Below are 25,406 nucleotides of genomic sequence, written 5' to 3'. Positions count from 1 at the left end.
AACAAGTCTAATAATAGTGGCTAGTCTAATAGGCATTTGATTATATTTAAACAATATATATAATAATATAGACTCACAGAATTGAATGAAAAACCTGTGGAACCTCTGGATTCTATCAGCGCAACCGTGGTTGAAGATTGCTGATTTATATGTTCAGTATAAACATAGAAATGTCTTTTTGAATTGAATCATTCGCTTGTACATGCTTGCTCTGAGCTTTAAAATGAGATATGCAATTATAACTTATGTGATTAGATATTTTCAAGCTGCATTTTAAGTTCAAACACTTCATTTTCATTATCTAATTCAATTGTGTAGTTTACCGTCATAGCTACTCTTATAGCTTCTGAAAAAAATTATTTTGTTTTCACTGTGACTGACAAATTTCAAGCTGCTCATACAGCCCTTTGTAATATAATAAACGATTTGTGACCAACGTTTGTGTATTCGGAACAAGAAAGTTGTTCTAATACATATCTTGAACATTTTTAAACATACATTTTGCAATCAATCCCTTTGTCCATCGGAAGAGTCGCAGCAGATGAGTTTTGGTGGTATTTCTGAGACATATATGCCAAAACCTGGAACAACATGCAAAAATTTTGCATTCCTTATCGTTAAGACACATTTTCAAACATCAATATTTCCCGATGTTATGAAATGTCGTTTGAAAACGGAAACTTTGCTTATTATAAGATTTGCAGCAAACGCTTTCTGTCATTTCATAACAACCGATGATGTCATGAAATATGACGTCATCGAAACGTAATCTTATAAACAACACCGTCGTAATATAGCATAAATCATAGTGTCATTGTGGTGATCTTGATTTTAAAATTATTGTTTCTTCAATCACATGCTTTATTCAATATACCTATTTAACTCATTTTTGTTCAAGTTGTTTCAGGGTTTGACTTAATAATGTTGGCATTGGAGGTTGGGAATTCTGGAATCTAAGCTAATGATTCTCAAACGCGATTCTCCACTATTCCTCAGCGGTTCTCATTATCCTTATAAAAATAATGATTTTCAGTGAAAACTGTTCATTGAAAATTAATCAATGACTTGAAATCGAGAGACTGGAGAACTGCAACGTTTAGGTATTTTAGAGAGCCACACTTCGGTATTATATATACTAGAACTTGTATTACAATCTTCGGGTTGGGAATGCGTCGCTTGGGAAAGATTTGTGGGGGGGGGGCATAAAACTACAGGCTATCATTTGAGACTGGGTTGTGCAACATCGGCCCGCGAACCACATCCCGGCCGCCGGGACATTTTGTGTGGCCCTTGTCAACAACTGATTTTTACCATCGAGCTTAAAATTATAATCCGACAGTGTATGTTCGAAAAGGCGCTCGAATGGGTAAAATTATATAATGTTTTTTCGCTCCTACTGATGTGGTAAATCTTCCGCCGTTTCGCCCGGTGTCTTTATTAGTGTAAATGTAACGCTAAGAGATGGTCGAACTTATTTTTGAAGCTCATGTTAACAAACAATGAAAGAACTCAAAATTCCAAGTGTCCCGCTAAAATGTTAAACAAATAAAATTTCGCATTTTGAGAATTTTTAATTCGTTGTTTACATGGAAAAACTAAATCTTTAATGTGGCCCAGCTAAATGTCCGAAATATGGCCCGCTGACAAAGAATGTTGCACACCATTGATTTCAAATAAGCAAACCTGCTATTCACTAACATTTCAGACCACAAACAATATTTTATATGTATTGGCAATTCAATCATGATAAATATACACATTACGATTTCAAAGACTGAAAACAAAAACTTCTTCAAAATAGCATTTTCGCAATACTGCCAGGATAAAACCTAGTGTTAAGATAAATATTTAAAATTTTATATAATAAAATTTTTTTTCAATCAGTGAAAATCAATCGAGCAAAAATTACAACACATAGTTATACTAGGGAAGGTAAACGGCGGGAATCAAAGCTGGCCGGGTTACCAGTCCATATCGGGTATGGGATTAGCTAAGCAGTTACTTGTTTTCAGATGCGTGGACAGGATGGTGGCGGAAGCCGAGAGGCAAGTGTATTCCAAACGCTTAACACGATAGACCACACCTCCAAGTCGAAAAATAAAAATCCCACGAAATAAATATAAAATTCTATTTATTCCAAAATGTTTTCTGGTGGAATGTCTCCGGTTACCACCCGTTTCTCCGTCGAATTTTCTAATCTGGTCTTGGATTCTAAGTAGATGAATTGTTTTTCTTAATCAATGTTGTTGTTTGTATGATTGTGCTTTTCTCCGCTACTACTGCTGGACCGCTTAGTTCACTGGTTCTCAACCAGTGGGCCATGGAAACACTTTGAGGTGGGCCACAGAACTAATAAAATTTGCTAGTTTTAAAAGTGTCACTATCGTTAGTTTTTATTGTAGTACCAGTGATTGATGATGCTGTATTCTGTTAATGAATGTTAAATTTCATTCTATTATTAAGGAGAAGATGTCCATTTTCGCTGAAATGTTTTGATTTTTTTCTTGCAATAAAAATTGAATGGGCCACAAGAATTTTTGTGCAACGAAAATGGGCCACAAAAAAAAGGTCGAGTGCCACTGACCTAATTCTCAAATATGGCAAAAATCGCTCGTAGGCAATTACTCTCTGCTATGGAACCCGATATGTGCTGTGGGACCCGAAATATCTCCGAAAATTTAGTTTCATTATGGTTAAATAGGATAACTTGTCATTGCTCGACTTTGATCTCTTTTGACTGTTTATTTCAGGCTAGATTAGGTTGTGCCCTAACTTCCCAAAATTGGTGGAGGGGGTGACAGGATGATTCCATTTTGCTTTGTTCTTTCAGTCGAAATTCAACCCGATACTGATCATGCTTCTGTTACTTTGGTGCTTCTTCCTTGACTAACTTCTCTCTCTGATTGATACTTGTTGCGAAACGCACTTATGCAACAAGGCAGCATCAACCTTTCCCAGTCGGGAAATGACAAAACACACATAGCAAGATTTACCATCAAGCTAATGTACATCGCTAAAGGAAGCGTTATCCCATCTTTAAAAACTGCAGACGCGGCCATGGTGACTGATACTGTGTCGGTGATGGAGCATACGAGCCCCGTAATGAACGCTCTTTTTGTAATCGCTTTGATTTTTGCTTGACTGCTACTGGAACTCCCCCTTGTGGTGCGTTAGCGCTGTGCTTGTACAAGGGGAGCACAAAGAGCCATAATAACAAGCATTGCATTAATAGGGAATTCAAGCCAAGGACAATCCACATTGCTTGTGGGTTGATGGTAGAAGCAACGATTGAACATCCAATTGAATCAACGGCAACAAAGGTGTACACAGAAACGTAAATTAGGTAAGGGATTAACGGAACTATGACCAAAAGAAAAACCACAACGAAACTAATAACTCGAGTCACCTTCGAAGTAAGATGTTTCATCGCAGGGTCGTTGTAAATCGATCTTTGTCGGAGCCACAAGTTCAAATATATGAATAGAGTACTCATACTTCCTCCGAAACTGCGTATACGTCTCGAAATTGGACAAATTTGCGGGAAATAAATATCAACAAGAATTTTTTCTGTGGCAGGAGTGTTCACCAGTGTCATGCATGCAGTTATGAGCAAACATATCTCCATGACCGCTCTGTATCTTTTCGACCCGCTATCCTTGAGGCTCTTCTTTAAATTTTTCAATTTTGATAAATATATTATCATAGCGATAATAACGTAAACGTTGATAACAAATCCACAACCTGACACAATGACAATCGTCAACCAATTTTGATAATGTTTTTCACTTTTCCACATTGCATTGCTGGCAAGCGGGGTCGTAATTGTGTTGGTCTCCGTAGCATTGAAATACGAAGAATTCTCCATGTTCTCAAAAAGTGCGCAACAGACAATCAATTCCCCGACAAATATACCCAACTGACAATTTTCATGTAAGAACATGCTTTTATGACCCGAAAAATGAAAAAATTATGAGCATTATGACTAATCTTTCGTATTTTTGAACTAATTTGGGTCTTACTACTAAAGTAGCAAGCAGATTATTTCTTGGCATACTTATAATTATTCGTTTTCGCCTCGAATAATTTATGCGTAATGGAGATCTTCTCTCGATGAATTTAAATTATTAATTATAAGGGGCTCTTGTGCACCTAATTACAGAATCATCTCGAATCGAGAACGAGATGGAATAAATAAACTCGCAATGTTCAATTCATTATCACAAGTGCTTGGCGAAGTGATTCCTAACCTGGCCAGGATGCATATGTTCTTAGATGACCAAAATGTCGTCCGTGTAGTTCACAGTAGTGTCTTAGAGTAGTGTCCTAGAAGTCCAAACTTGTGTAGCATTTTGAAGGTTATATGTGGGATATCGTTCCAAGCTTTTCCCATGCTGTTTGTCAAAATATCATTTAGTTTTCAATCTTCAATCTTTCTGGTGGAGTGGAACCACAATCAAACATTCCAGAAGTCCGAAGAACCCCTGTACAAAGTATATTTGTTATCATAAATTGTGGCAATCCAGAAAAAATGTTAAACGACAGTTTGATACAGAACACTTGAAAATTTTAAGGAACGCTAGTGAAACACTTAATATGTGATTAGATTATGTGTACCTATGTATTTGATCATATATAAAAATATGGCGCTCCAGAAGTATGTGCACCAAGATGGCGCAAACTAACCTGGTACACACACTATGTTCAGGTTGTGCGCCATCTTGGTGCACATACTTCTGGAGGTCCAAAAATATACATATACCCACATATCGTGTTTACTCGAAAATAAGACCTAGCCTGAAAATAAGATTTTAATGTAAACCCTCTCCTCTGAATAAGGCCCACCAAAGCATTTTGCGCTACCCTGCTGTTGAAGAAAGTTTTTACAGCTCCATACAAAATTTTGTCGTATTTTTAAACTTAATTTAAAATATCTCAACTATGAATTGTTAAGAAATATTGAACTGTTTACTCATTTCCGGTTTAACAATGTTTTTAAATCATTACATAATTACCAATTTGTTATTTGAAAATGTGGCGGGGATGTTTTTCTCAAATCTCCAATTTTTGCGTTAGTGGCGGGGCCTTTATACAAAGAATCGCGGCGGTGTGGCTCAACGGGCTAAGCATTAGGAATACGCTCGCCACCGCACCTCTAATTACTCTGCGTGGGTTTGCAAGTTCGAATCCCATGCAGGGTTGGTTATGTGCGAGAGGATTGCTGGACTCCTCGCCGTCGTTGGGTGGTTCACGTAACCGCTGGTCGGTTACGGCTTCCTCCACCACCAAGTCCATGCCTCCGAGAACAAAACAATATATAACTAATCCCATACCCGACTTGGAATGGTAACCGGACGAGAGGCCGTGGTTCGCCATATGGAAAAGCCGTCTTATCGGCTTTCCTCTCCCCGGGATAGATATATGTAAATCCTATCCTATCCCAATTTTTTATCAAAATAATTATAATAATACGACGCACGATTATTTCAAAACTAAAATAAGTAGCGGCAAGATGGTGTCTTTCATTGTTTATAAAATTTAGTTTTGTGCTCAACAGGAATTGTCAATAACAATACAGAATAGGAATAAGTTGTTCAATTTAACCCTGTATTTAGGTTTCCCAGATTCTGAGCACGCGAACAGCTGTTATTGTTGTTGTCGGGAATCCCGTCGAGACGAGTTATTTCGTTGTTGAAGTTACGACGCTTGTATAACATACAAATGAGGAAATTGATGATTTTTGTCGTGTATTTACTGGTGGACATCGCCCATGGATATCTATATTGTAAGCTTATTTACCTAGAAGTTATTGATAACCTGTTTGTGTAGATAAAACTGGGTGTAGTTATCGTAGACAGATAAAAAGAGCTTATCATACACTGTCGTAGCAGAAAACGTGCATAAGCTATAAAAGCTTATTTACCAAGAAAAAAAGAAAACGCTCCAGTGTGGGATGAGTTGAGAAGTGTGAAAGATAAATTAATGGGATTTAATGAATAATTATGACAGCATTCCTTCACTGTCTCTTTGAACAAGGCTCTGTGCAAGCAACTACTGAAATGTAACATGTTTTGGTAAAAATCCATTAAGATTTTTATATTTATCTCAGGGGAGGGGTAAGCCGATAAGATGGCTTAATCATATGGTGAACCACGGCCTCTCTCCCGATTACCAATCCATGTCGGGTATGGAATTAGTTAACCAGTTATTCGTTTCAGATGCATGGACTTGATGGTTGGTGTAGTAAGCTGTAACCCACCAGCGATTACAAGAACCATGCTACAATGGCAAGGAGTCTAGAAATCCTCTTAGCACATAATCATCCGCCACAGGATTCAAACCTGCTAAATGCTGACTCATTCACAGTAGTCATAGGTGCGATGGCAAGCATATCCCTAACACTCGGCACATTTGATGCTTGATGGGGAAATATCTGCGGGTCACTCTAAAAAGCCCTGTTGCATGCCCCTGATCTACAATATATGGTTTATAAGAACCTTCCCTCACTAATATCAAGATTTATTCCTTCAGCATATCCAGTGTTTCAACAATTTCCAGCCGTAAAACGAAGCAGAGTCGGAAAATCACTAGAATTCAATTGCGAAGTTGATGAGCCTCACGCAAGACTATATTGGTAAATATTTGAAGTGTTTTAAATAGAGTTGTTTTATACATTACGACTTTCTTCACTATCAAGTCTATGCATCTGAAACTAATAACTACCTACTTAAAATACCTGGTTAACTGATCCTATATCCGAAATTAACTAAGCTCCTGTTTCGTCTTTCCTTCCCCCAGGATAAATATGAAATTCACCATAAATTCACCATTAATCAATTTTTATTGTAGTTGGGACTCTTTCCATCCTGTGTGTTTGTTTTTTGTAGTGTAATTGTTTTATACCAAGATATATCAAAATAAATTGTCTTATACATCCTATATCAGGGTGGTCCAAACCCAGGACTGCGGGCCACATGTGGCCTGCTGCTTCATTATCTGTGGCCCGCAACACATTCGGAGAGTAATCAAAAAATCGCATATCGAGTTGTTTCGTAATAAAATTAATCAGAAAAATCATTTGACTTATTGTTACATCACTAATGTCACTAAATTGACTAGCTTTATGGATAGCTGAGGCAACTAGCGAAGTTGAATGAGGTGCTTGGCAGTCTAAATTATTATCTATCTTTTTGGTCGGGAATATAAATGCTGATTCTATTAGCCTGGGATGGCTATGTCTGATAACTATGTGTTTGCACAATAAAAGTGTTTGTTTTGTATTGCACTGTTTACCTATTCTTGGCACTATTGTGGCCCGCGAACAATGTAAAAATAATTTTGTGGCCCGCGGAGCCGACAACCTTGGACACCCTGTCCTAAATCTTTAAATTGATATAATCAATTTGTATTGAGATTGTTCCTCAGGAAGCAGTTACTTTATCTTTCGTAAGATGTAATAATTTATTATTCTATATAACAATAGCATGGACAAAATCTCAATTATAAACTTCCTCAAATAGAGATTCGTAAGAATGCGATTTTTGGGGAAGTTATTATTTTAACTTTAAAAAAATAATTTTTCCAACTCCTAACTTTCCCAAATTTAGAAATAAGTATTTTTTACCTTTCCAAGTATTTCAATGAAACGTAATGAGAGTATCAAAAGTATAATGTTGTTTCATGTTCTCAGAACAGCTTTTTCACGTTTTGCTGATTTGGCTTAAACTCTCAAACTTTTATTTCTTCAACTCTATCACTTTATAGCTATAATTACAGGGAATTCAACGGTCAACGAATAGAAAACAATGATTCATTCCACATCATTCCAGTTGGCAGGACAAGTACTTTATTTATTATAAAAGTGTTGCCAGAATTGGAAGGAGTTTACTGCTGTAATTATATTGATGGAGTCAAAACCTTTACTGAATGTGGTCAACTCATTGTAAAAAGAGGTAAGTGTGAAATTACTATATTACGAGGATGGGATTTACATATTTATTCAGGGGAGAGGAAAGGTGATACAACGGCTCAATCATATGGCAAAACCATGGCCTCTCGTTTGGTGACCAGTCTCCAGGTTGGGTATGGGATTAAATAGTTATTTGTTTTCGAAAGCATGAACTTAATGGTGGAGGAAGCTGTAATCGACCAACGGTTACGTGAACCGCCCTATGGAGGCAAGGAGTCCAGCGATCCTCACATACATGACTATCCTTGCATGGGATTCGAACCCACGAACTTACGCAGGTTAATAGATACGATGGCGGGCGTATTCCTAATGCTTCAGCTCGATCACTATAACATGACAATAAGAAAAAATTTTGCTCATGTCACATTTAAAGGATTTGAGAAGTCAAGATTATTGTAATTTTCAGATTTGTACAGCCAAACCTAAAAATGAGGCACATGAGGCGCAACCTAAATTAAAAACTAAAATAGGTACAGTTTCGAAACCCAAATCTAAAGATGACCCCTGGTCCATAATGACATAAAAAAATTCTACTTCCTACAAATGCTCTACTTTTTCTACAGCTAGTAGTTTACTACAAGGCCCTTAACCTCGGGTTAAGTAACAGACTATCTGAATCTAGAGCAGGGGTGGGCAAGGTTTATCGACCAGGGGCCAAAAATTTGGCCCACCGAGATTGGTGAGCCATATAAGTTGAGAAACTGCAATTCTAAGTCACAGGTCAAGACGCCGATCTTTGTTCGAGTCTTTTTTCCAAACAATGTCATACAAACCGTGTGATGACATCTTGCTTTCAATATCGCGTTGAACGGCAGTACCATGATCCAGAACAGTAAAATTTTGATTTTTAGTACAGCATAAATATACGTGTTACATTGGATTTGGACATTTTTTGCTATTTCAAAGGTCCATAATTATCTTTGAGCCCTAAGTTAAGCCTCTCTGGAGGTTAGACCAGTCGAGTGATCGAGTCTTTTCACTTATATGAATTGAGTAATTATCTTTGATCAAGTATATGCATCATTTCTATCAAAGTTGGTTTGGGTTTTGGGTTGGGTTTTCCTACCGGTAGTATTAGGTTCAATCAATTGGCGCGGCGGTGTGGCTCAACGGGCTAAGCGTTAGGAATACGCTCGCCACCGCACCTCTAATCACTCTGCGTGGGTTCGCAGGTTCGAATCCCATGCAGAGATGATTATGTGCGAAAGAATTGCTGGACTCCTCGCTGTCGTTGGGTGGTTCACGTAACCGCTGGTCAGTTACGGCTTCCTGCACCACCAAGCCCATGCTTCCGAAAACAAACAATATAACTAATCCCATACCCGACTTGGAATGGTAACCGGACGAGAGGCCGTGGTTCGCCATATGGATAAGCCGTCTTTTCAGCTTTCCTCTCCCCCGGGATAAATATGTAAATCCTATCCAATCAATCATCAATCATTTTATTTCGGCTCTCTGACTAAAACGGAACAATACAAAAAAGTAAACAGACAACAAATACAGAGATACCTGAAGTTACTTTCCATTTTCTGTTGTCACTGAAATTATAATCTAATTCCTTCACACAGGGCCCACTATAAGCAAAGAGCCAGCGAGTCGGTCTGTCTATTTTAAAGATGATGTAACTTTCAACTGCACAGTAGATTCCTACCCAAGATCCAATATAGCTTGGCTGCATAATGGAACCATAGTTTGTAGAGAAAAGGTAAGAATAATTTATTGAACACAAAGTAGTCATTTTGTTAAATTATTGTTGTTGGTAAAAAATTAATTTCAAATATTCTGTGATTAATATGAAACCTGTTAAGGGACCTGGTATTTCACCAAAAATTTGGCTTTTGATTTATTTTACGTAAATATATTTTGTATGGGGTAAAGAAACACTTTTTTCCATCGTGATCCATTGATCTTGCTTAGCTAAATATTTACTGATATCCATGCTCGAACTTCATATACATTTGGTTGTATTAGTTTCTAAAGTGTAAGCTCTAATGAGACAAATAGTAAGTTGACACGCAATACTTCATATTATTTATTTTTAGTTTATTTTTTTGATTCATACTACTAGAAATTAAAAATGGAGAATTTTAGAGCGAGCAAAACTTTAGGAATAATTTAAAACATGTGTTCACTCACCCTTACACAAATACAAAGAAACCAAAAACACAAACCTAGGCAAACAAGGCAAGAAATAATTAAACAAAAACAGTTTCTCATATTGAGATTTTTTATTTCCCTTATTTCCAGACTAATAAAGAATGTCGACAAAATCCCAAAGACGTAGGACCTCAAGTAGGATTCTTGAAGATCAAAAATATTACACACCATGATGCAGGATTGTATCAGTGCAAAGCAATGAATAATCTGAGCACTACGCACTCAAACTTTGCCGTTTTGATTGTTGAAGGTATAAGAAGCATTTTCAATTAATCGAATATTAACTTGCGAGAAGTACTAGGAATTTCATTTGTTATGAATGTTTCAATAATTTTTTATATATTGCTCATTCATTTTGCCTCAGATTAGTCCCTGTATAGGCGTTCACTAATATCTAACATTGTGTTAGGAGCAATTGATTTAGGATGGGCATGAATCTGTTTGGTCTCTTTATTACCCTGAGTGATGAATTGGTGGACGTGATACTTCTTTATTAATATGTAAACTGGATCACAAAAATATTAAATTCTATTCTATCCAATTATTCTCTGAATGAAAATTTGTTTTCACATACATTTCAATCTGGAATGATTGCCTTTTCAATATAGTAATACATGTTTTATATGAACCTCTCACCAAATAGAGGCATATAAACAGAGCCACAGCATAATTCCACCTTAAACTATTACTTTTAGTTGTAACTCTTCAATCAGTACTTTAGTCACTTTTGCTTGAAGGCACCAGAAACTTTCTTTGAGCAAAATGGTAGAGGTGCATTCATTCTTTTCACACATTATTTCCATGCTTATCAGAAGTTTTTTCTCATATATTCATGTTTTGCCATTTTTAGACCGTGTGGATGTTATGGAGCCAATGACGTAAGTACGGTACTTCATGAATTCATCAAGTCATTAAATTTGGTTAGAAAATTGGAAAATTAGCCAATGTCAATGTTTTTTTTAATGATTTCTTCGGTTATCTTTTACATTTCAAAAAGAATGTCATGTTTTGTACTTTTATTGTAATAGAAAGGTTGTGTTAGTTGTATTTTTTGTGTCACATACAAGATATGTGATTGTCATGTATTATGAAATCATTTTTCCTAATTGGCACGTAACTCAAGGATTAGTCTACTATTGACGATACGTTTGACGATATCTGCGTATGTCTTAATGAAAAGTATGACACCATTAATGTGTAGCATTGAAGATCATAATACTAATTTGTAATGAATATATAAGATCATAATACCGCACCATTACAAAACCCTACCTGAACACACAACCGGGTAGCTCAAATTCTTGGGTTGTAATCGTAACTGACTAACTAATTTACAATTACAGAAGAATTGCTCCTGCAGAAATTCAAGAGATTTCTACAGGTATGTTCTTTATTGTTTATAAATTCCAGGTTACTTTCAATAAACAAAGTTTACAATTACACTCACATTTAAATTTAATTTGACGTAGCAGAATCTAAACATCTTCAAAACACCACACACAAAATCTGTTTAAAATATATTTAAACTCATACGGCCATCTACTCTCAATTTCAAAAATCATCGAATTTTTACAGTTAAGTTTAAATATTTATATTTTGAAGTCTTTTTTTTAAATCTTGGATTTTATGTTTCAAATGTATGAAAACTTCATATGTGCACGCGTGTAAAGTGAAAATTCAAAATTGAAAGATGTTTCTTCGTTAAAAAAGCTATTAGTTATTTAAAAATGATTTTTACCCTTTTTTTTCTCTTCTAGTATTCTTAAGGTTGTGCCCCCAGTGATTTAATTAGGTCTTTGGGGGCTGCCGTAGGTGATGTGATTATCTTTCTTGTACAATCTCTTTGTTTCTCTCTCAATCTTTTATCTACCTTCTTCCTTTCTATCTTCCAGGCTTCACAGAAGAAGCAAAGTCTGTTTCGTATGTTCTCTCCTTTTTTATATTTCTTATTCTCTCTTTGCTTTCTATGCTTTTGAATATTTATTTGATGAAATTTTATTTTCTGATTTGGTTAATTATAGTTTATTTAATTTATAGCGAGATTCATATTTTGATATATTTTTTTTATTCAAAATGCACTAGTGAATCCACTAAAATTGTTCTCAAGTCTCTTGCCAAACTACTTTGCTGGCCCTTAATGAGTAACCATAGATTTATATAATTTTAGTAGCTTGGCATTTTATTGGTTGGCCATAGCTTGGCTCAGAGATAAGTCTCATTTATATCCGAGCGCATGGGTGTGATATTACATTGAACAATTTCTCCCAATAGAATACGAGGCCATGTTATCTCTGAATATTCCAAATGTACTATTAATAATTCGCTGTATTAAGTTTCTGGAGTTTATAACTCTCAAACTGACCAAGATTCATGTCACCTTTTTAGACTAGCTGAAACTAGATTACTGCCTCTTCCTCAATTTTCAATGCAAGCTAATACTGTCATTTATAATTCCTTTCAATAGCACTTAACCAAAATTGATAACAAACTCTGAAACAGTCTTAGCTTTGAAATAACATAATTTATTTTGATAAATGTTAACAAGTTATCACATTCAATGTATGAAAACATTAATATTGTGGACAAATTTGGGAGGCACAGTTCTTACCACTTCCTGGCAGCTCCTGCTCCTGCGATGTCTTTTGTCATGGTTCTGTGGCATTATTATTGGTATATTCACAAAGTCATGTACCAGATTGTGGTTTATCATGTTGAATTATATCCTCCTAAACCTGAAACCTAACCCCAAATCTATCAAAACTGTATTAATAATAAAAATATTCTAATAACTTACCCAAAGTTTGTCATCAACCAAGGCACCAACATGCCTTGGCTTGTGGCAGCCAAATTTTACCCGCCATTGGTTTTCAATTTGCTGTCATGTTACCTACCCTCCTTACGCCATGGTTTTTGGCAGCTTCAGATGCCACAAAATACTTAAAACTGCACTTGAAATTTGTAGACATTAGATTCAGATAATTAAAATTCTTAGCTTTATACTACCTATATCGATCAGAATTGTTGATGTTCATTCAAGAAATCTTCAGTAAACCTTCTAATGTTGCTATTCTTTATCCTTTCATAGTTTTTCGTTAGAAATTGGTTGATGCTATTACCATATATGTCAATGTCAATTTTCAATTCTTTTTAGAATCACAACAATCGAAATATCCACAAGCTTATCAACCACAACTGGTATGTCAAAATTTTCTTAGAATCAAAACAGAATATATATTGATATTCAATGTTCGTAAGTGATTCAATAGAAGAAGGATAAGTAGTTAATCATCCAGAAACCAAGTCCTTAGCACAAGTATTATTTAATGTTCTTTACTTTTAAATTATCGTAGGTTCATAGTTAGTATACATGTTTGATGTAGCGGAAAAATGTCAAAAATTACTCCACGCAATTTGGGTTTTAAAATTAGCTTGTCAAAGCGCTGCTCATTATTCTAAACGGGTTTCCTAGTTCTGTATATGCGAAGAATCATAATAGGATAGCCAGAGTGATGGCTGTCATTAAGTGGTTCACAAATCACTGGCATTTGAAAGAATGTTGAATTGGCACCCAACTACAGATTGATGAGAATTTTGACTCTGACTCAAGCAACAGTCTTCCATGAAAACCAAATTTTGATATCAAGAACTGTGGCTTGAACAAGTCTTTATTATTAGACAGTTGTGACTGCTTAGTCAACTAGATTTTTTTCAAGTTTTGGGGAAATTTTTCGATTATTATCAAAAAAAATCGGAAATTTCATCTTAGACTTCCGACTTTGAGCAGTTCGCAATTATATCTCTCACCAGGAAGTCTTTGCGTAACTGCAACTGACAGTTATAATTATTTTCTTACTTATTAATTTAACTATTTGATGCATTGCCTACCGAATTTATTACACCTGTGTTATGATGGTTGACATGTGATTTCAATCCTATCATAGTTAAGTTTCAACCACTAGCCCATAGCACTCAATCAATTTCATCAAGTTGATGCATTGCTTAGTATGACAATTATCAACGAATGACATTTTGTTGTCAGATAAATGTTTCCCAACATCAGATTGTAGCTTTCCTGTATTTTCCGAACAGATGTGCAACAAGTGTGTGTTTTGTTCCAAGCGTTAGATTATATTTACTAAGGAGAAACAAATGATTATTTACATTATTGATCTGAATTGTTCAAGTTTAAATTACATTGTGTCTGCTCCAGCAAGCAATTACTGACCTATTATGGTCAGAATTATGCTCATTCAAGCATGACTTTATACATATGGTTTACTTAAGATACTTCAGACATGTGGGCTTTATATTGACGTGTTCAACCAAATGAACTAAGAAACGGTCTCTAGGGACACTCAGGTGCTGGTGTAAGGCATTTGAACAATGTTAATAGGATTAGGATTATTTATCTATTAGTTTGAGTCATGAAAGACTTACTGACAATCCTACTTCTATGTCTTTGCAATAGTGTATTCGAATTTGTATAATGCAAATGCTGTAGCAGGAATAAAAATGAGGGTTCCTGAAGTATGCGAACCAAGATGGCGGACATCGGAATGTAATATGTGTACTAGGTTAAGGTTAGGCCATAATTTTAGGTACAAATACTACGAGAGGCACTTGGCTAGTCTTCGAACTCATAGTAGGACTAAAATAAGGGAAATTGGAATAAAATTATGGCCTAACCCTAACCTGTTACCCATGCTACGTTTCGATGTCCGCCATCTTGGTTCGCATACTTCAGGAGCACCTAAAAATGACTATTCTATGAGGCCAATGGTATTAATTTCAAAGTTAGATAAGCGTAGGTCTTATCGTATATTGTTCATGCTTTTCTGTTCTTACCTTTCTCAGGCTAGTTTTGTTCAGTAGAAGAGATTATTAACATTCATTTATTTGAAATCCTATAAGAGTAAGATGAGTATGGGAACAGTGATATTCTGACTCTTATGCTAGCTTAGGTTTTTAACAACCTTATGGAATACTTTTAAATATCGTTGACTATTATATAGAGATTGAGAAGCATAAAAATACCTTGTTTTTATAAAATAAAAGTAAAACAACATATAGCAAACTTGTAGCATCGAGATATATACCCAAGTTAATGTGAGAATAGTGATATGCACTATTTACAGTACGTATTTTAAAAAAAAAGAAGATATAAACTACATTTTCAATATCTGCAATGTAATCCTATCATGCAATGGCAAAAAAACTATTTGTTTTATCAACCGCTAAAAAGCAAAAAAAAAATAAAATAGATTTTTTATATGAAAAACAAGTTGAACTAGCATGTAGAATTAACGTATATGCCAATAATTTTCATGTTCGCTATGAGGCGTGGGTCATATTTTTCACTGCATAGAATCTGGGCAAGCATGACTTTTGATAGGCAGGATTTAAATTTGGCTGGAATGTTGCCGTAAGTCAGAAAGCATCTTTGATAGAAAACATACTTAAGACTCCTGAATTGTTTTTACAGTGAAAATGCAGAATTGTTTAGAATAAATTGAATAATCAAGTACATTTAAAATTAGTTGTATGCAATATTTTATGCAATACTCAAATTGTGGAATTATTTAGTATATTTTCATTTCAACACTTGGTATTTCCTTCAAAATATGTAACATTAGTCAAGCCAATCAAATCAAAAATTTCTCTAAGTTGCTTAAAAATTTGTTTTAATATTGCCTTCAAAATTCGTCTCTTGGAAGATGAGCAAATTTTATGATTCCTATTCTTGCACATTACCTAACATTAGAATACATCTCACATCCTATACATTCAAATTTCAATATTATTTTTCTAAATGTTTTTCATATTGTTCAATTCTGGCTAATTCTGGCACAAGAACAGCAAAATATATTTTTCGATATTATATTGTTTAACTCTGGTTATTCAGTACAATTTCAGTAATTCAACTTTGGACAACTTTTGAAATACAACAATTTTTCTTTTTAGTAAATCCAATAACCAGTTCAACTCAGCTAACTGGTACCATGGATTATTATCACTTGTCAGCGATGAATGATACTTCACACAAAGTGTTTTCTTATTCTGATGAAGATTACCATGATCGTTTACCAAGTCCTAACAGCACTATTCTGATAGTTTTGTTTCTTGGGTTGGCTCTTATAGTAATGCTCGCTGTGTTTATATTCTGCGTTTCGAGGAACAAACTCAGAAATAGAAAGGCAGATGAAAGAATGAAGATTGCTCGAATGTGAGTATGAGATACCAGTAATTGAATAGTCGATGTTTTGAGAATGAGTAATAATATGGTGTACAGTAGTACACCAAGCTCAAATCTGCTTCAAGTTGGTAAAAATCAGTTTAAAATGTCTTATGGTGTGGTTATTTATCATTTCCTGCATATAAGCGTCAAATATATTTGGAAGGGTATATTTATTCGAATTCTAGTGCATATTTTAAGCTATTTTAAAATAATAAACATGCCTAATACAACAATGTGATATGCACTGCCTTTGATTTTTGTTTATTTTGTTGAAATCATAAGCAATTTATCTGATTTTATTTGTCATGTTAGGTTCGATATTTTGCAAGTCAGAGAAATATCTTATATTGTTTTCCTCGTTTCTAAAACTTATAGATTTTATTTGCTAATTTATACGGTTTATCAATTGGCTTCGTAATTAGTTTAGTTGTGCCTTTTCTTTTTAAAGATCGAATACACAAATTGAGTTAAATTCAAAGCATTTATGAATTATATCCATTGATATTGTAATTATTTTCCTTTTAGCATGTCGCAAAAAAGACTTGCACAGTTGAATGAGCAAAATATGTTACGGGAACTGCGTTATCCTGTTGATGATTTAGAAGTCATACAAGAATTGGGAGAAGGTGTATTCGGTCTTGTTTTTAAAGCCAAGTAGGTTTTAATAATTGCTTTACAACTTTCTGTGTTAATATCAGTATTCAGTGGAACAATTGTGACTGCTTTTCTATATGGTGCCTATTCACACACGTGTCGCTCCAAATGAGCAGCTGTACTATCAGCCACAACCAAGAAATAAATGTTTTTAAACAATTGGAGAAGATAGTTGCTGGACAGGTGTTGATTACCTAGCCTGCTGAAACCATGTGGAACAAGTTAACACAACCCTATTATATTTAAATTGCTTTCTTCATATTGCTTTTTTTTTTAAATGTTTTTTTATTAATAAAATGTGATATTTTATTTAATTATGATCTCTCATTGAAATACTAAATATTCCACTATCCATCAATAAGTTTTGGCATCAATCTGACTCATTAGTTGGCAAACAATATATTAAATAACCAATGGAGAGGTGTCTTAATACCAATGCAATGTTGAAATCTATGACTATTTTAAATGCATAACAAAATAACTTAATAACTAAGGTTAGATGAGTAGACCAGTGCTCTTCAAATTGCGGGTTCCGACCGCTCGGTAGGTTACAAGAGGGCTTATTATTGTCAGAACTAGCCATACTCACCCTTCTTCTTTTTGCCTCTACTTATCTGTATGAAAAATCTTTTTCTACCATTATTCATTTTAAGACAGAATGCTGATCTAATTTAAAAGATTTGGAACCAGTTTCTAAGAGTCACGAAAAAAGTTGGCCATGAAAAAAAAAGTTTGAAGAACACTAGAGTAGAATGTTTTTTAGTATTTTAGCCCATTTTTTTTATTTGTTCCCTCTTTTCTTCATTTAAACTTTTCATATTCTATATTACAGTATTTTATGAACTCGAAATCAACCTGAAACCCCTATTTTATTTGATTCATAGATTAGAAACTACGGTAGTTTCATTTTTCAAATGTTTATTGCCATTTTCAAAACCATTTTCACCTTTTTGTTCATACTGGGTGGCCCCAAAAACAGGAGCCATGAATTTCTTAAACACCTCTACAAAAATTGAAAAAAATCATTCAATTGAACTTGTGTTTGCATATACTCATAAGTTTCAGAAATTTCATTGTCCAAAAGTAATGTTCTCTATAGAATATGTTCCAAATTATCGCTTGGGCATTAGAGACAAACCTAAATCCGTTTGCCAAAATCGTGTATTTCATTGTTAAAATCATTTCATCAAATCCCACAGAGCACCTGGCCTGTTGTCTCCAACAGAAACAACTACAGTCGCAGTGAAAACAATCCGATCCACAGATGCAACAGAGTATTCAAAAGTTGAGGATTTTAACAGAGAAGCAGAAATGCTGGCAACATTCCAGCATAAAAATATTGTACAACTGCTTGGTGTCTGTGTAGATAATGGTCAGTACTTTTCAAATTTTCTCTGCTCGAGTTTATCAAATGAAAAATTTTTTTCAGTTTTCATCGTTGAAGGAAGTATTTGGATAAGAATTTTAATGTCGATTCAAATCTAAATAGGTGATTTGATCTTATGAATTTAAATGAATTAATTTAATTTGATGGAATGCTTGAGTTTGAAAAACAACTGTGATTTTGTTTGGTACCCCTGTGATTTTTTGTTCATATTTTCCCGAATTATCAGTCAGGCATTGGTCATAATGCAGTTTTGACCAAGATTCAATATTTTTCACATTGACAATACTCAATCACCGGCGCTCCAGAAGTATGTGTACCAATATGGAGGTAACTAATTTTGTTCACCTACTTTACATCAAGTTGTGTAAATAGATTGAATCCTATGGGCAGGGGGTATATTCACTTGGCTAACACAGACAGCCCCCGTAATCGAACTAAAGTAAGGAGAATCCGAATAAAATTATAGCCTGACCCTAATCTGGTACACACACTACGGGAGTACCCAATCACTTTTTATTCAGAAAACAAAAGCAGATTCACAACTAGATTGGTCATGTTCATAGTATAGTATAAATTTCCACATTCTACTTGTACCTAATAACGCTCAACTAGGTAAATTGAGATGAATAGTGTATTTTATGTGAATTTAGAAAGAAATAGTTAGAATATCTGTTAATTGAAGTCAAACAAATTTCAACTATGGATCAATATATACACTCTGATTAATTTTTAATTGTTAGAAAATGTTTCGATTCAGAACTAATTATTAATATTTGGAGATAAAATTATCTGTTTTACCTCAGAAATGACCAAACAGGATTTCTAAATGTGCCTATTTTTTTATTTTATTTTATTCGATGACTGTTTGTGTTTCTAGATTCACAATCTGATCTGAACAATATATCTTGCTTGCTATTCGAATATGTCGATGGAGGAGATTTATGTGCTTATCTGAGGAACAGAGGGCCCAATCAAGCTTTATTCCATTCTCGTAGGTAAGTTAGCATGACATATAACCTGTACAACTTATTTCTCAATAAACAGCTGCTGTGGCAGGTTACTTCTAGTACAGTGATATACCTTGTTGATAGATTTCTCTCTTTAATTTTTTTTTTTTTGGATCTTTTTATTCTTCCCTCAATATGCATAAGAACTCTCTGATTCCATTATTTGTTTGGGAATTTAATTGAAATTTTCTTACATTCCGAGATGAACATTTTTAATTAAAATATTTGGACATATCCATTACAAATCCTATTAGAAAAATTAATAGAATCCATGACATATTCACTACTATATTGCATTCACGGTAGAACATGTTATAAAATCTTTTTACTTTACATATGATTCATTTATGATAAGCTATCCATCATTTGTTGTCTTAGAACAAGTAATTTAATTTAGATTTCGATTGAAGTCAATTCCCAGGAGGAAAGCTTGTAGGTTTAGCTTCCCTTGATACCATTGGCAATTTGTTCAGGCTTATTACAGAAACGTCGCAACAACATGGTTTTTAACTTCGATGTGACGTGCTATCTAGTCTTTTAGGCCTAGTTAAAACAAGACATAATAAATGACCAATAGCTGGGATTAAATTATACATTTTGAATTACCAGAATAAAATTATTGGCTTGACAAGCACTCTATCCAGATCCTATCCTATAGTGAAATTTTCGATATATATTTTATAGTTTTATTTATAACATGGCACCCATTTTCGGCATCTGAAATAAAAGTATTTTCATATGACATAAAAAATAGATATACAATTGTTTGCTGACTAGAATTAATACTTTCGTGTTATTTAATTATTGTTTTAATACTTTCAGTAATAATTTCAATCATATTTATTAGAGTTAGTCAGATGAAATTTCATTTAAATATATTTGCAAAACTATTTTTATTAGTTGTTCATATAATGTACTTTTTAATTATAAAATAACAAAATGTCTTTATACCTTATGTTTTTTTGCTAATGCTTTGTGAATAGGTGTGCTAAAATCATTGAAAACAATTATTATTTTATTTTTCAGTAAAGAAATGAATGGAACAATTTCTGATGAAGACAAATTGTTGATTTGTACACATATTGCATGTGGAATGCAGTATCTGTCGGAGAGGAATTTCATTCATAGGTATGTACTACTTGGCACTTTTATACTGTGTGCATTGAAGGCTAAAAGAAGGCATAGACATACATGATTTGTTTTTCGTTTTCCAAAATTAAAATTACAGAAGAGTGAGATTTAACATGTTCTGCTTCTAAATTTTTTTTTCGTTCTTCTTATATATATATTTTTAATATGGCAATTAAATTAATTTACCCAAGTATTGTTGTGCTACGAAATTTGACACATTTAACACATGAAGTGCAAAAATGTAGTTACTGGCATTATATTCACTAAAATATTTTTACTAAATTCAGAACAGAAAATTTGCATCAATTTCTTTAAGGTTTAATTCATATTGGATTTTTTATCACTAAAAGACTAGTTTTGAAATTTAAATCACACTCAGATTTTCTAGGTTCAGCCTTGGGCACAGCCGTGAGTCATATGACTGGGTTTTGTACGCAATATTGCAAATTAGATTTTCATATTTTTCGCTTATTAAATAATCCATGTTGAGTATGGGAATAATTAACCAGTTGGTTGTTTCAGATGCATGGTGTTTTTGGTTGGGAAGTTTTATCACCGATCAGCATGTACCTCTGTACAATGGCTAGGAGTTTAGCAATCCTTTACCGCATATTTACTTCCACGGGATACAAACATGTGTATCCTTGCAGGGTAATGAGAGTTGCAATGGCAAGCGTGTTATTAAGCCAACCACCACCTAACCAACTAGCAAATCACATTCAGCAATCTTCTCGCACATAACTAGTCCCACAGAATGCTAACCTGCGAAGCCGGGAAATGTATTTAGAAGTGTGAAGGCAAGCGTATTTCTAATGAATTATTTTTTGCAGAGATCTGGCGACAAGGAACTGTTTGATATCAGAAAGAGATCTGAATATTAAAATCTCAGATTTTGGTTTGTCGAGGAGAACGTATGAGAGTGATTATTATAAAGCAGGAGAAACTGAATCTGTACCTATAAGGTATATGAGTAAGGATTGATAGTTTGCGGCTTTTTTTCATATTCATCCTAGTCGATGGGAAAGCAGAGACGGCTAAATCATATAGAACAGTGGTTCTCAAACTTTTTAAGCCATGCACCCTTTTTAGAATTTGTCAAGTCTCGTGCCTCACCCCAAAAATATCTAGCTAACAATTAGCTACAAATAACAGATAGTAAGGCAAAAGTACGTTGTATTCAAAAAAACACGCCAAGAATACGTCGATGCAACTTAAACAATGAAATAAATGTAAATGTCCAAAATAATCTAAGAAATATTAGCTTCTCGTGCCCTAAAAAAATTGTCTGTGCCCCACCGTTTGTGATATAGAAGTTGTGCATGTGTTACTTTATTTTTACCTGAATAAATTCTCTGGTTAATTAGGATGATATTAGGATGGTTTATATTGATATTGAAATTAGAGCAAAAATTTCAACCAGTGCATTAGAAACTAATATAAATGAATAATAATTAGGTATTTACATTCGAAGAAATCATAATTCGATGCATGAAGTGGAAATGACTTTTATCAGTGTCATTGAACTTTTATATCATTTATATTGACACTTCTGAAGTAAGGTGATAATTATTGCCTCTAATGTTATACTGGTTTATCTTTATTGAATAACTACATTCTGTTTTAAACGTGTTTCCATTTTCTATTCTGCCCTTGGTCCATTGCATTAAGCTCTGCTTTGCTATTATTGCACCACCGATGACCCTGGGTGGACTTGGCAATGGTAGCAGCTGGAAAATTCCTTGACTGTCCTGACAAAAAACACTGTTTGATTACAGATTTCTTCACAATCCTCGTTCCTTTGCTATTCCCATGTCTGGATTATACTAAAATTGATTTCCCATATGATTTTTCACTCTGAGTCTTTCACTCTGAACAACATTGTGCACAAACCTACCGTAAACCTGTAGGTGATGAGCTAATCTTCTTGATTTGGTATTGCCTACACCAGCGGTTCTAAACGTTTGTCCATGCGCACCGAATTATCAGGTAAAAAACTCACGGCGCACGTACACGAAAAACTTGCTTCTTTTGAATAATACTCAATTTTGTGATCGTTAACAAGGTGATCGCACTTAGCAACTAGCCATGACGCACCATTTGGGAACCGCTGGCTTACGCAATTTACTACACCCTAGATGAGTTGGTGGACATGGGATTCAAGATTTCAACCGGCCATGCCATCATAGTCTAATGTAGTGGTTCTCAAACTTTGTAAACTACGCACCCTTTTTAAATTTTGTATGTTTGTATTTTCTGTATGTTTTATTGAAAAACACATTGAAAATACAAGGATGGAACGTAAATATTCAAAATAAAGAAATGTATATAGTCAAATTAGGGCGGGCAAGATTAAATCTAACAAATATTTTTATTTTTAATTAGCTTCGCGCCCCCTTAAAAAATTGCCTACGGCCCATCATTTGAAAACCACCTGACTAATGCATAAACCACTGGACCACCATGAGCAAGCTAATATATCTTGAAGTCTCTGATGTTAAAATCTCATCCATCTTTTCCGATTACAGATGGATGTCTCCAGAAGCCATTTTGTATGGCAAGTATAGTTCACAATCTGATGTCTGGGCCTATGGTATTACGTTATGGGAGATTTATTCATATGCTTTGCAACCCTACTTTTCATTAACTAATGAAGATGTTATCTGCTGTGTATGTAAGGTATGTTAACAAGATTATTTTATAATATATTGAGGTGCTTCGTTCTTTGGTTAGAATGCAATATAGTATATCACTACCTTCTTTTATATTATGGTTTGATTGAAGTGAATATTGACTTTTGGGTTGTTTCCACCAGTGTTGCAGAAACTCGAGTGATTGACTCAGAGGGAAATACCCAGGAGGATTGCCCCCGACTCCTACTCAACCAAAGCTGGGGTTTACTCAAATTGTAACATTGCTTTTTGTTAGTGCATTTACTAACTACAATTTTTTTTTTTAGAATCAAATTCTTTCATGTCCATCAGACACACCAACATGGATTTACAACTTGATGAAGTTATGCTGGCAGAATATTCCGGATGAGCGACCGAATTTCACAACAATACATTCTGTATTGCAAGCAATTGGTGCAAACGATGGAAAATTGCCAATGTCAGATATCTTACTCCCTGTAAAGACTTCGGAAACAACGTTTGGAAATGTACCTCCTAATATAGTCAACTCTACAGAGTACGCTATGCCAGCATCTAGCTCTGATTTATCTGTTTTAACTATTCCTCCGCCTATGGAGTTCGACTCTTCAGGATCAACAGGTTGCCAAGATCCATTGTCATCGATCAAAACGAGATCTAAATCTATGTGTGGTCTTGCCAGCAAAAGATCGACTTTATCAGCATTGAATGATAAATTTGACTCCTTTCCTCCACACACCAGGTCAATTTCAGTATTAAATCCTCCGGTGTTTCACTATTCCACTTCAAACCATGGTACCCTGAGAAATAATAAAAACTTCTTTTACCCGATCAATTCAGTCACTGATGCCAGGTCTGACTCCTGTTTGCCGGAATCCCCAACCTTGTCTTTAAATTATGGATCTGATAAGGAATCCGTAGTATAATGAGACCTACAAAATGGACTCTTGTTAGATACAGAGGGTGTTAGGATATGTGTATTGAACTGTGGCACGTCCTTACAAGACAGTAGAGTCTTCCACATCACTTGTTACTTGAGAGAGGCTCTGTTTAGGGTGAATCACGAAACAGCCTCAATAAAAATTGTCTTATTGAAAACCTTGGTGGTTTTGTAACACCCACAAAATGAAATTTTATGAGTTACAGGGCATGTGGATATTGTGTATTGAATTGGAGGTTCTTTCCCTTGTCTACTTCCTTGGGGAAAATCTAATAACATACAAGTACATGCGGTCAAGATGCTCGTTATAGAAACTGTTCTTTTTATGCCACCAACTAATTTGACAATCGGCCATTATCTTCTTACAGTACAGTTGTTCAATTCAATTCAATTGTTTAAGTTTGGCTCAGATAAATGTGCTTCTGGGATAATGTTTATTGAATTGCATGTCCTTTCGCCTCCACTACTTTCTAGTTATCATACATATGTGGATGTTCCAATGAGTAGTTTTGTTCAGTGATTCAAAAATGAAAGAACTTTGCAGTGAGAGACATACGTTTTTAATTACCATTGTGTTCATTCAACTTAGGAACCTGATGTCATGTGACAACAGTGGTTAAAACTTTTCTCTGGTTGAAACCTTATGTGCATCATCTTACTGATGTCGAAATAAATTTGGGAGACAAGATTGAACTGAAAATACGGTCATTTTAAAAATAGTAGCTCCTTGCGGTAATTAAAGTAGGTAATTTTCCTTCTTCTAGTCATATCTAGAGGGGGAAGGGGTTCTGTTTGTATACCCTATTGACGAGTGTGTCGTTATAATTTCTTGTTTGTGTGATTCACATTTGATTTTATCAGCTTATAAATTGCACTTTCTTGCTGTATGTCGTTAGTGAAGCCACATTAATTGTCAAACCCTTTTTGAAGCATTTTTCAAATAAATTTCAATTTGAAAGGGTGTCATTTGATTGTGTTTAAAATCTGAAATACGAAGTCTTAGTTTGGCAGGTTGTTATCAGAGTCGAAATTACTTCCAATGGTGATAAAGGAAATTCATTTTTTTACTGGAACTGGAAAATCATACCGGTATATCACCAGATATGAGCCGAGTTTTATACAAAACAAGTTGCCAAACTAAGAGGTCGGCTTATACGCACATAACTCTGATCGCACTCAAACGAAATGACACTATGCTAACTTAATCTTTGACACACAGATTGAATTACCCAACGGCCCAAATTTGGCCCGCGAACCGTAGTTTGCCGATGTCAACCCTAG

General features: G+C 34.6%; 1 protein-coding gene across 3 annotated transcripts; it reads left to right on the top strand.

The window, feature by feature from the left end:
* The first annotated feature begins 5,604 nt into the window (after positions 1–5,604).
* On the top strand, positions 5,605–25,080 carry LOC120334946 (uncharacterized). 3 transcript variants are annotated; one of them, XM_039402462.2, is made up of 17 exons: positions 5,605–5,782; positions 6,529–6,631; positions 7,774–7,949; positions 9,535–9,671; positions 10,214–10,373; positions 10,974–11,001; positions 11,467–11,504; positions 12,016–12,043; positions 13,275–13,318; positions 16,085–16,346; positions 16,884–17,012; positions 18,212–18,384; positions 19,277–19,394; positions 20,433–20,534; positions 21,368–21,499; positions 23,063–23,213; positions 23,494–25,080. In XM_039402462.2, the coding sequence occupies exons 1-17, from the start codon at positions 5,719–5,721 to the stop codon at positions 24,109–24,111; spliced, it is 2,463 nt and encodes an 820-aa protein (XP_039258396.2). In that variant the 5' UTR covers positions 5,605–5,718; the 3' UTR covers positions 24,112–25,080. The 3 variants fall into 3 exon arrangements, with proteins under 3 accessions (XP_039258396.2, XP_077969197.1, XP_039258397.2); XM_078113071.1 differs by lacking the exons at positions 11,467–11,504; positions 12,016–12,043; XM_039402463.2 differs by lacking the exons at positions 12,016–12,043; positions 13,275–13,318.
* Positions 25,081–25,406: the final 326 nt, after the last annotated feature.

The sequence above is a fragment of the Styela clava genome, chromosome 1 (genome assembly GCF_964204865.1).
Source record: "Styela clava chromosome 1, kaStyClav1.hap1.2, whole genome shotgun sequence".
Taxonomy (NCBI): domain Eukaryota; kingdom Metazoa; phylum Chordata; class Ascidiacea; order Stolidobranchia; family Styelidae; genus Styela; species Styela clava.
The sequence above is the reverse complement of the archived record's forward strand: the minus strand, read 5'-3'. Positions and strand labels throughout refer to the sequence as shown.

What these genes read in the sequence shown, in the direction of transcription:
- LOC120334946 (XM_039402462.2), top strand. Translation starts at nt 5,719, where the DNA reads ATGAGGAAATTGATGATTTTTGTCGTGTATTTACTGGTGGACATCGCC. An exon ending in AGAATGAAGATTGCTCGAAT is followed by an intron (nt 16,347 to 16,883) that starts GTGAGTATGAGA and finishes TTTTCCTTTTAG; the next exon opens with CATGTCGCAAAAAAGACTTG. An exon ending in TGGTGTCTGTGTAGATAATG is followed by an intron (nt 18,385 to 19,276) that starts GTCAGTACTTTT and finishes TTGTGTTTCTAG; the next exon opens with ATTCACAATCTGATCTGAAC.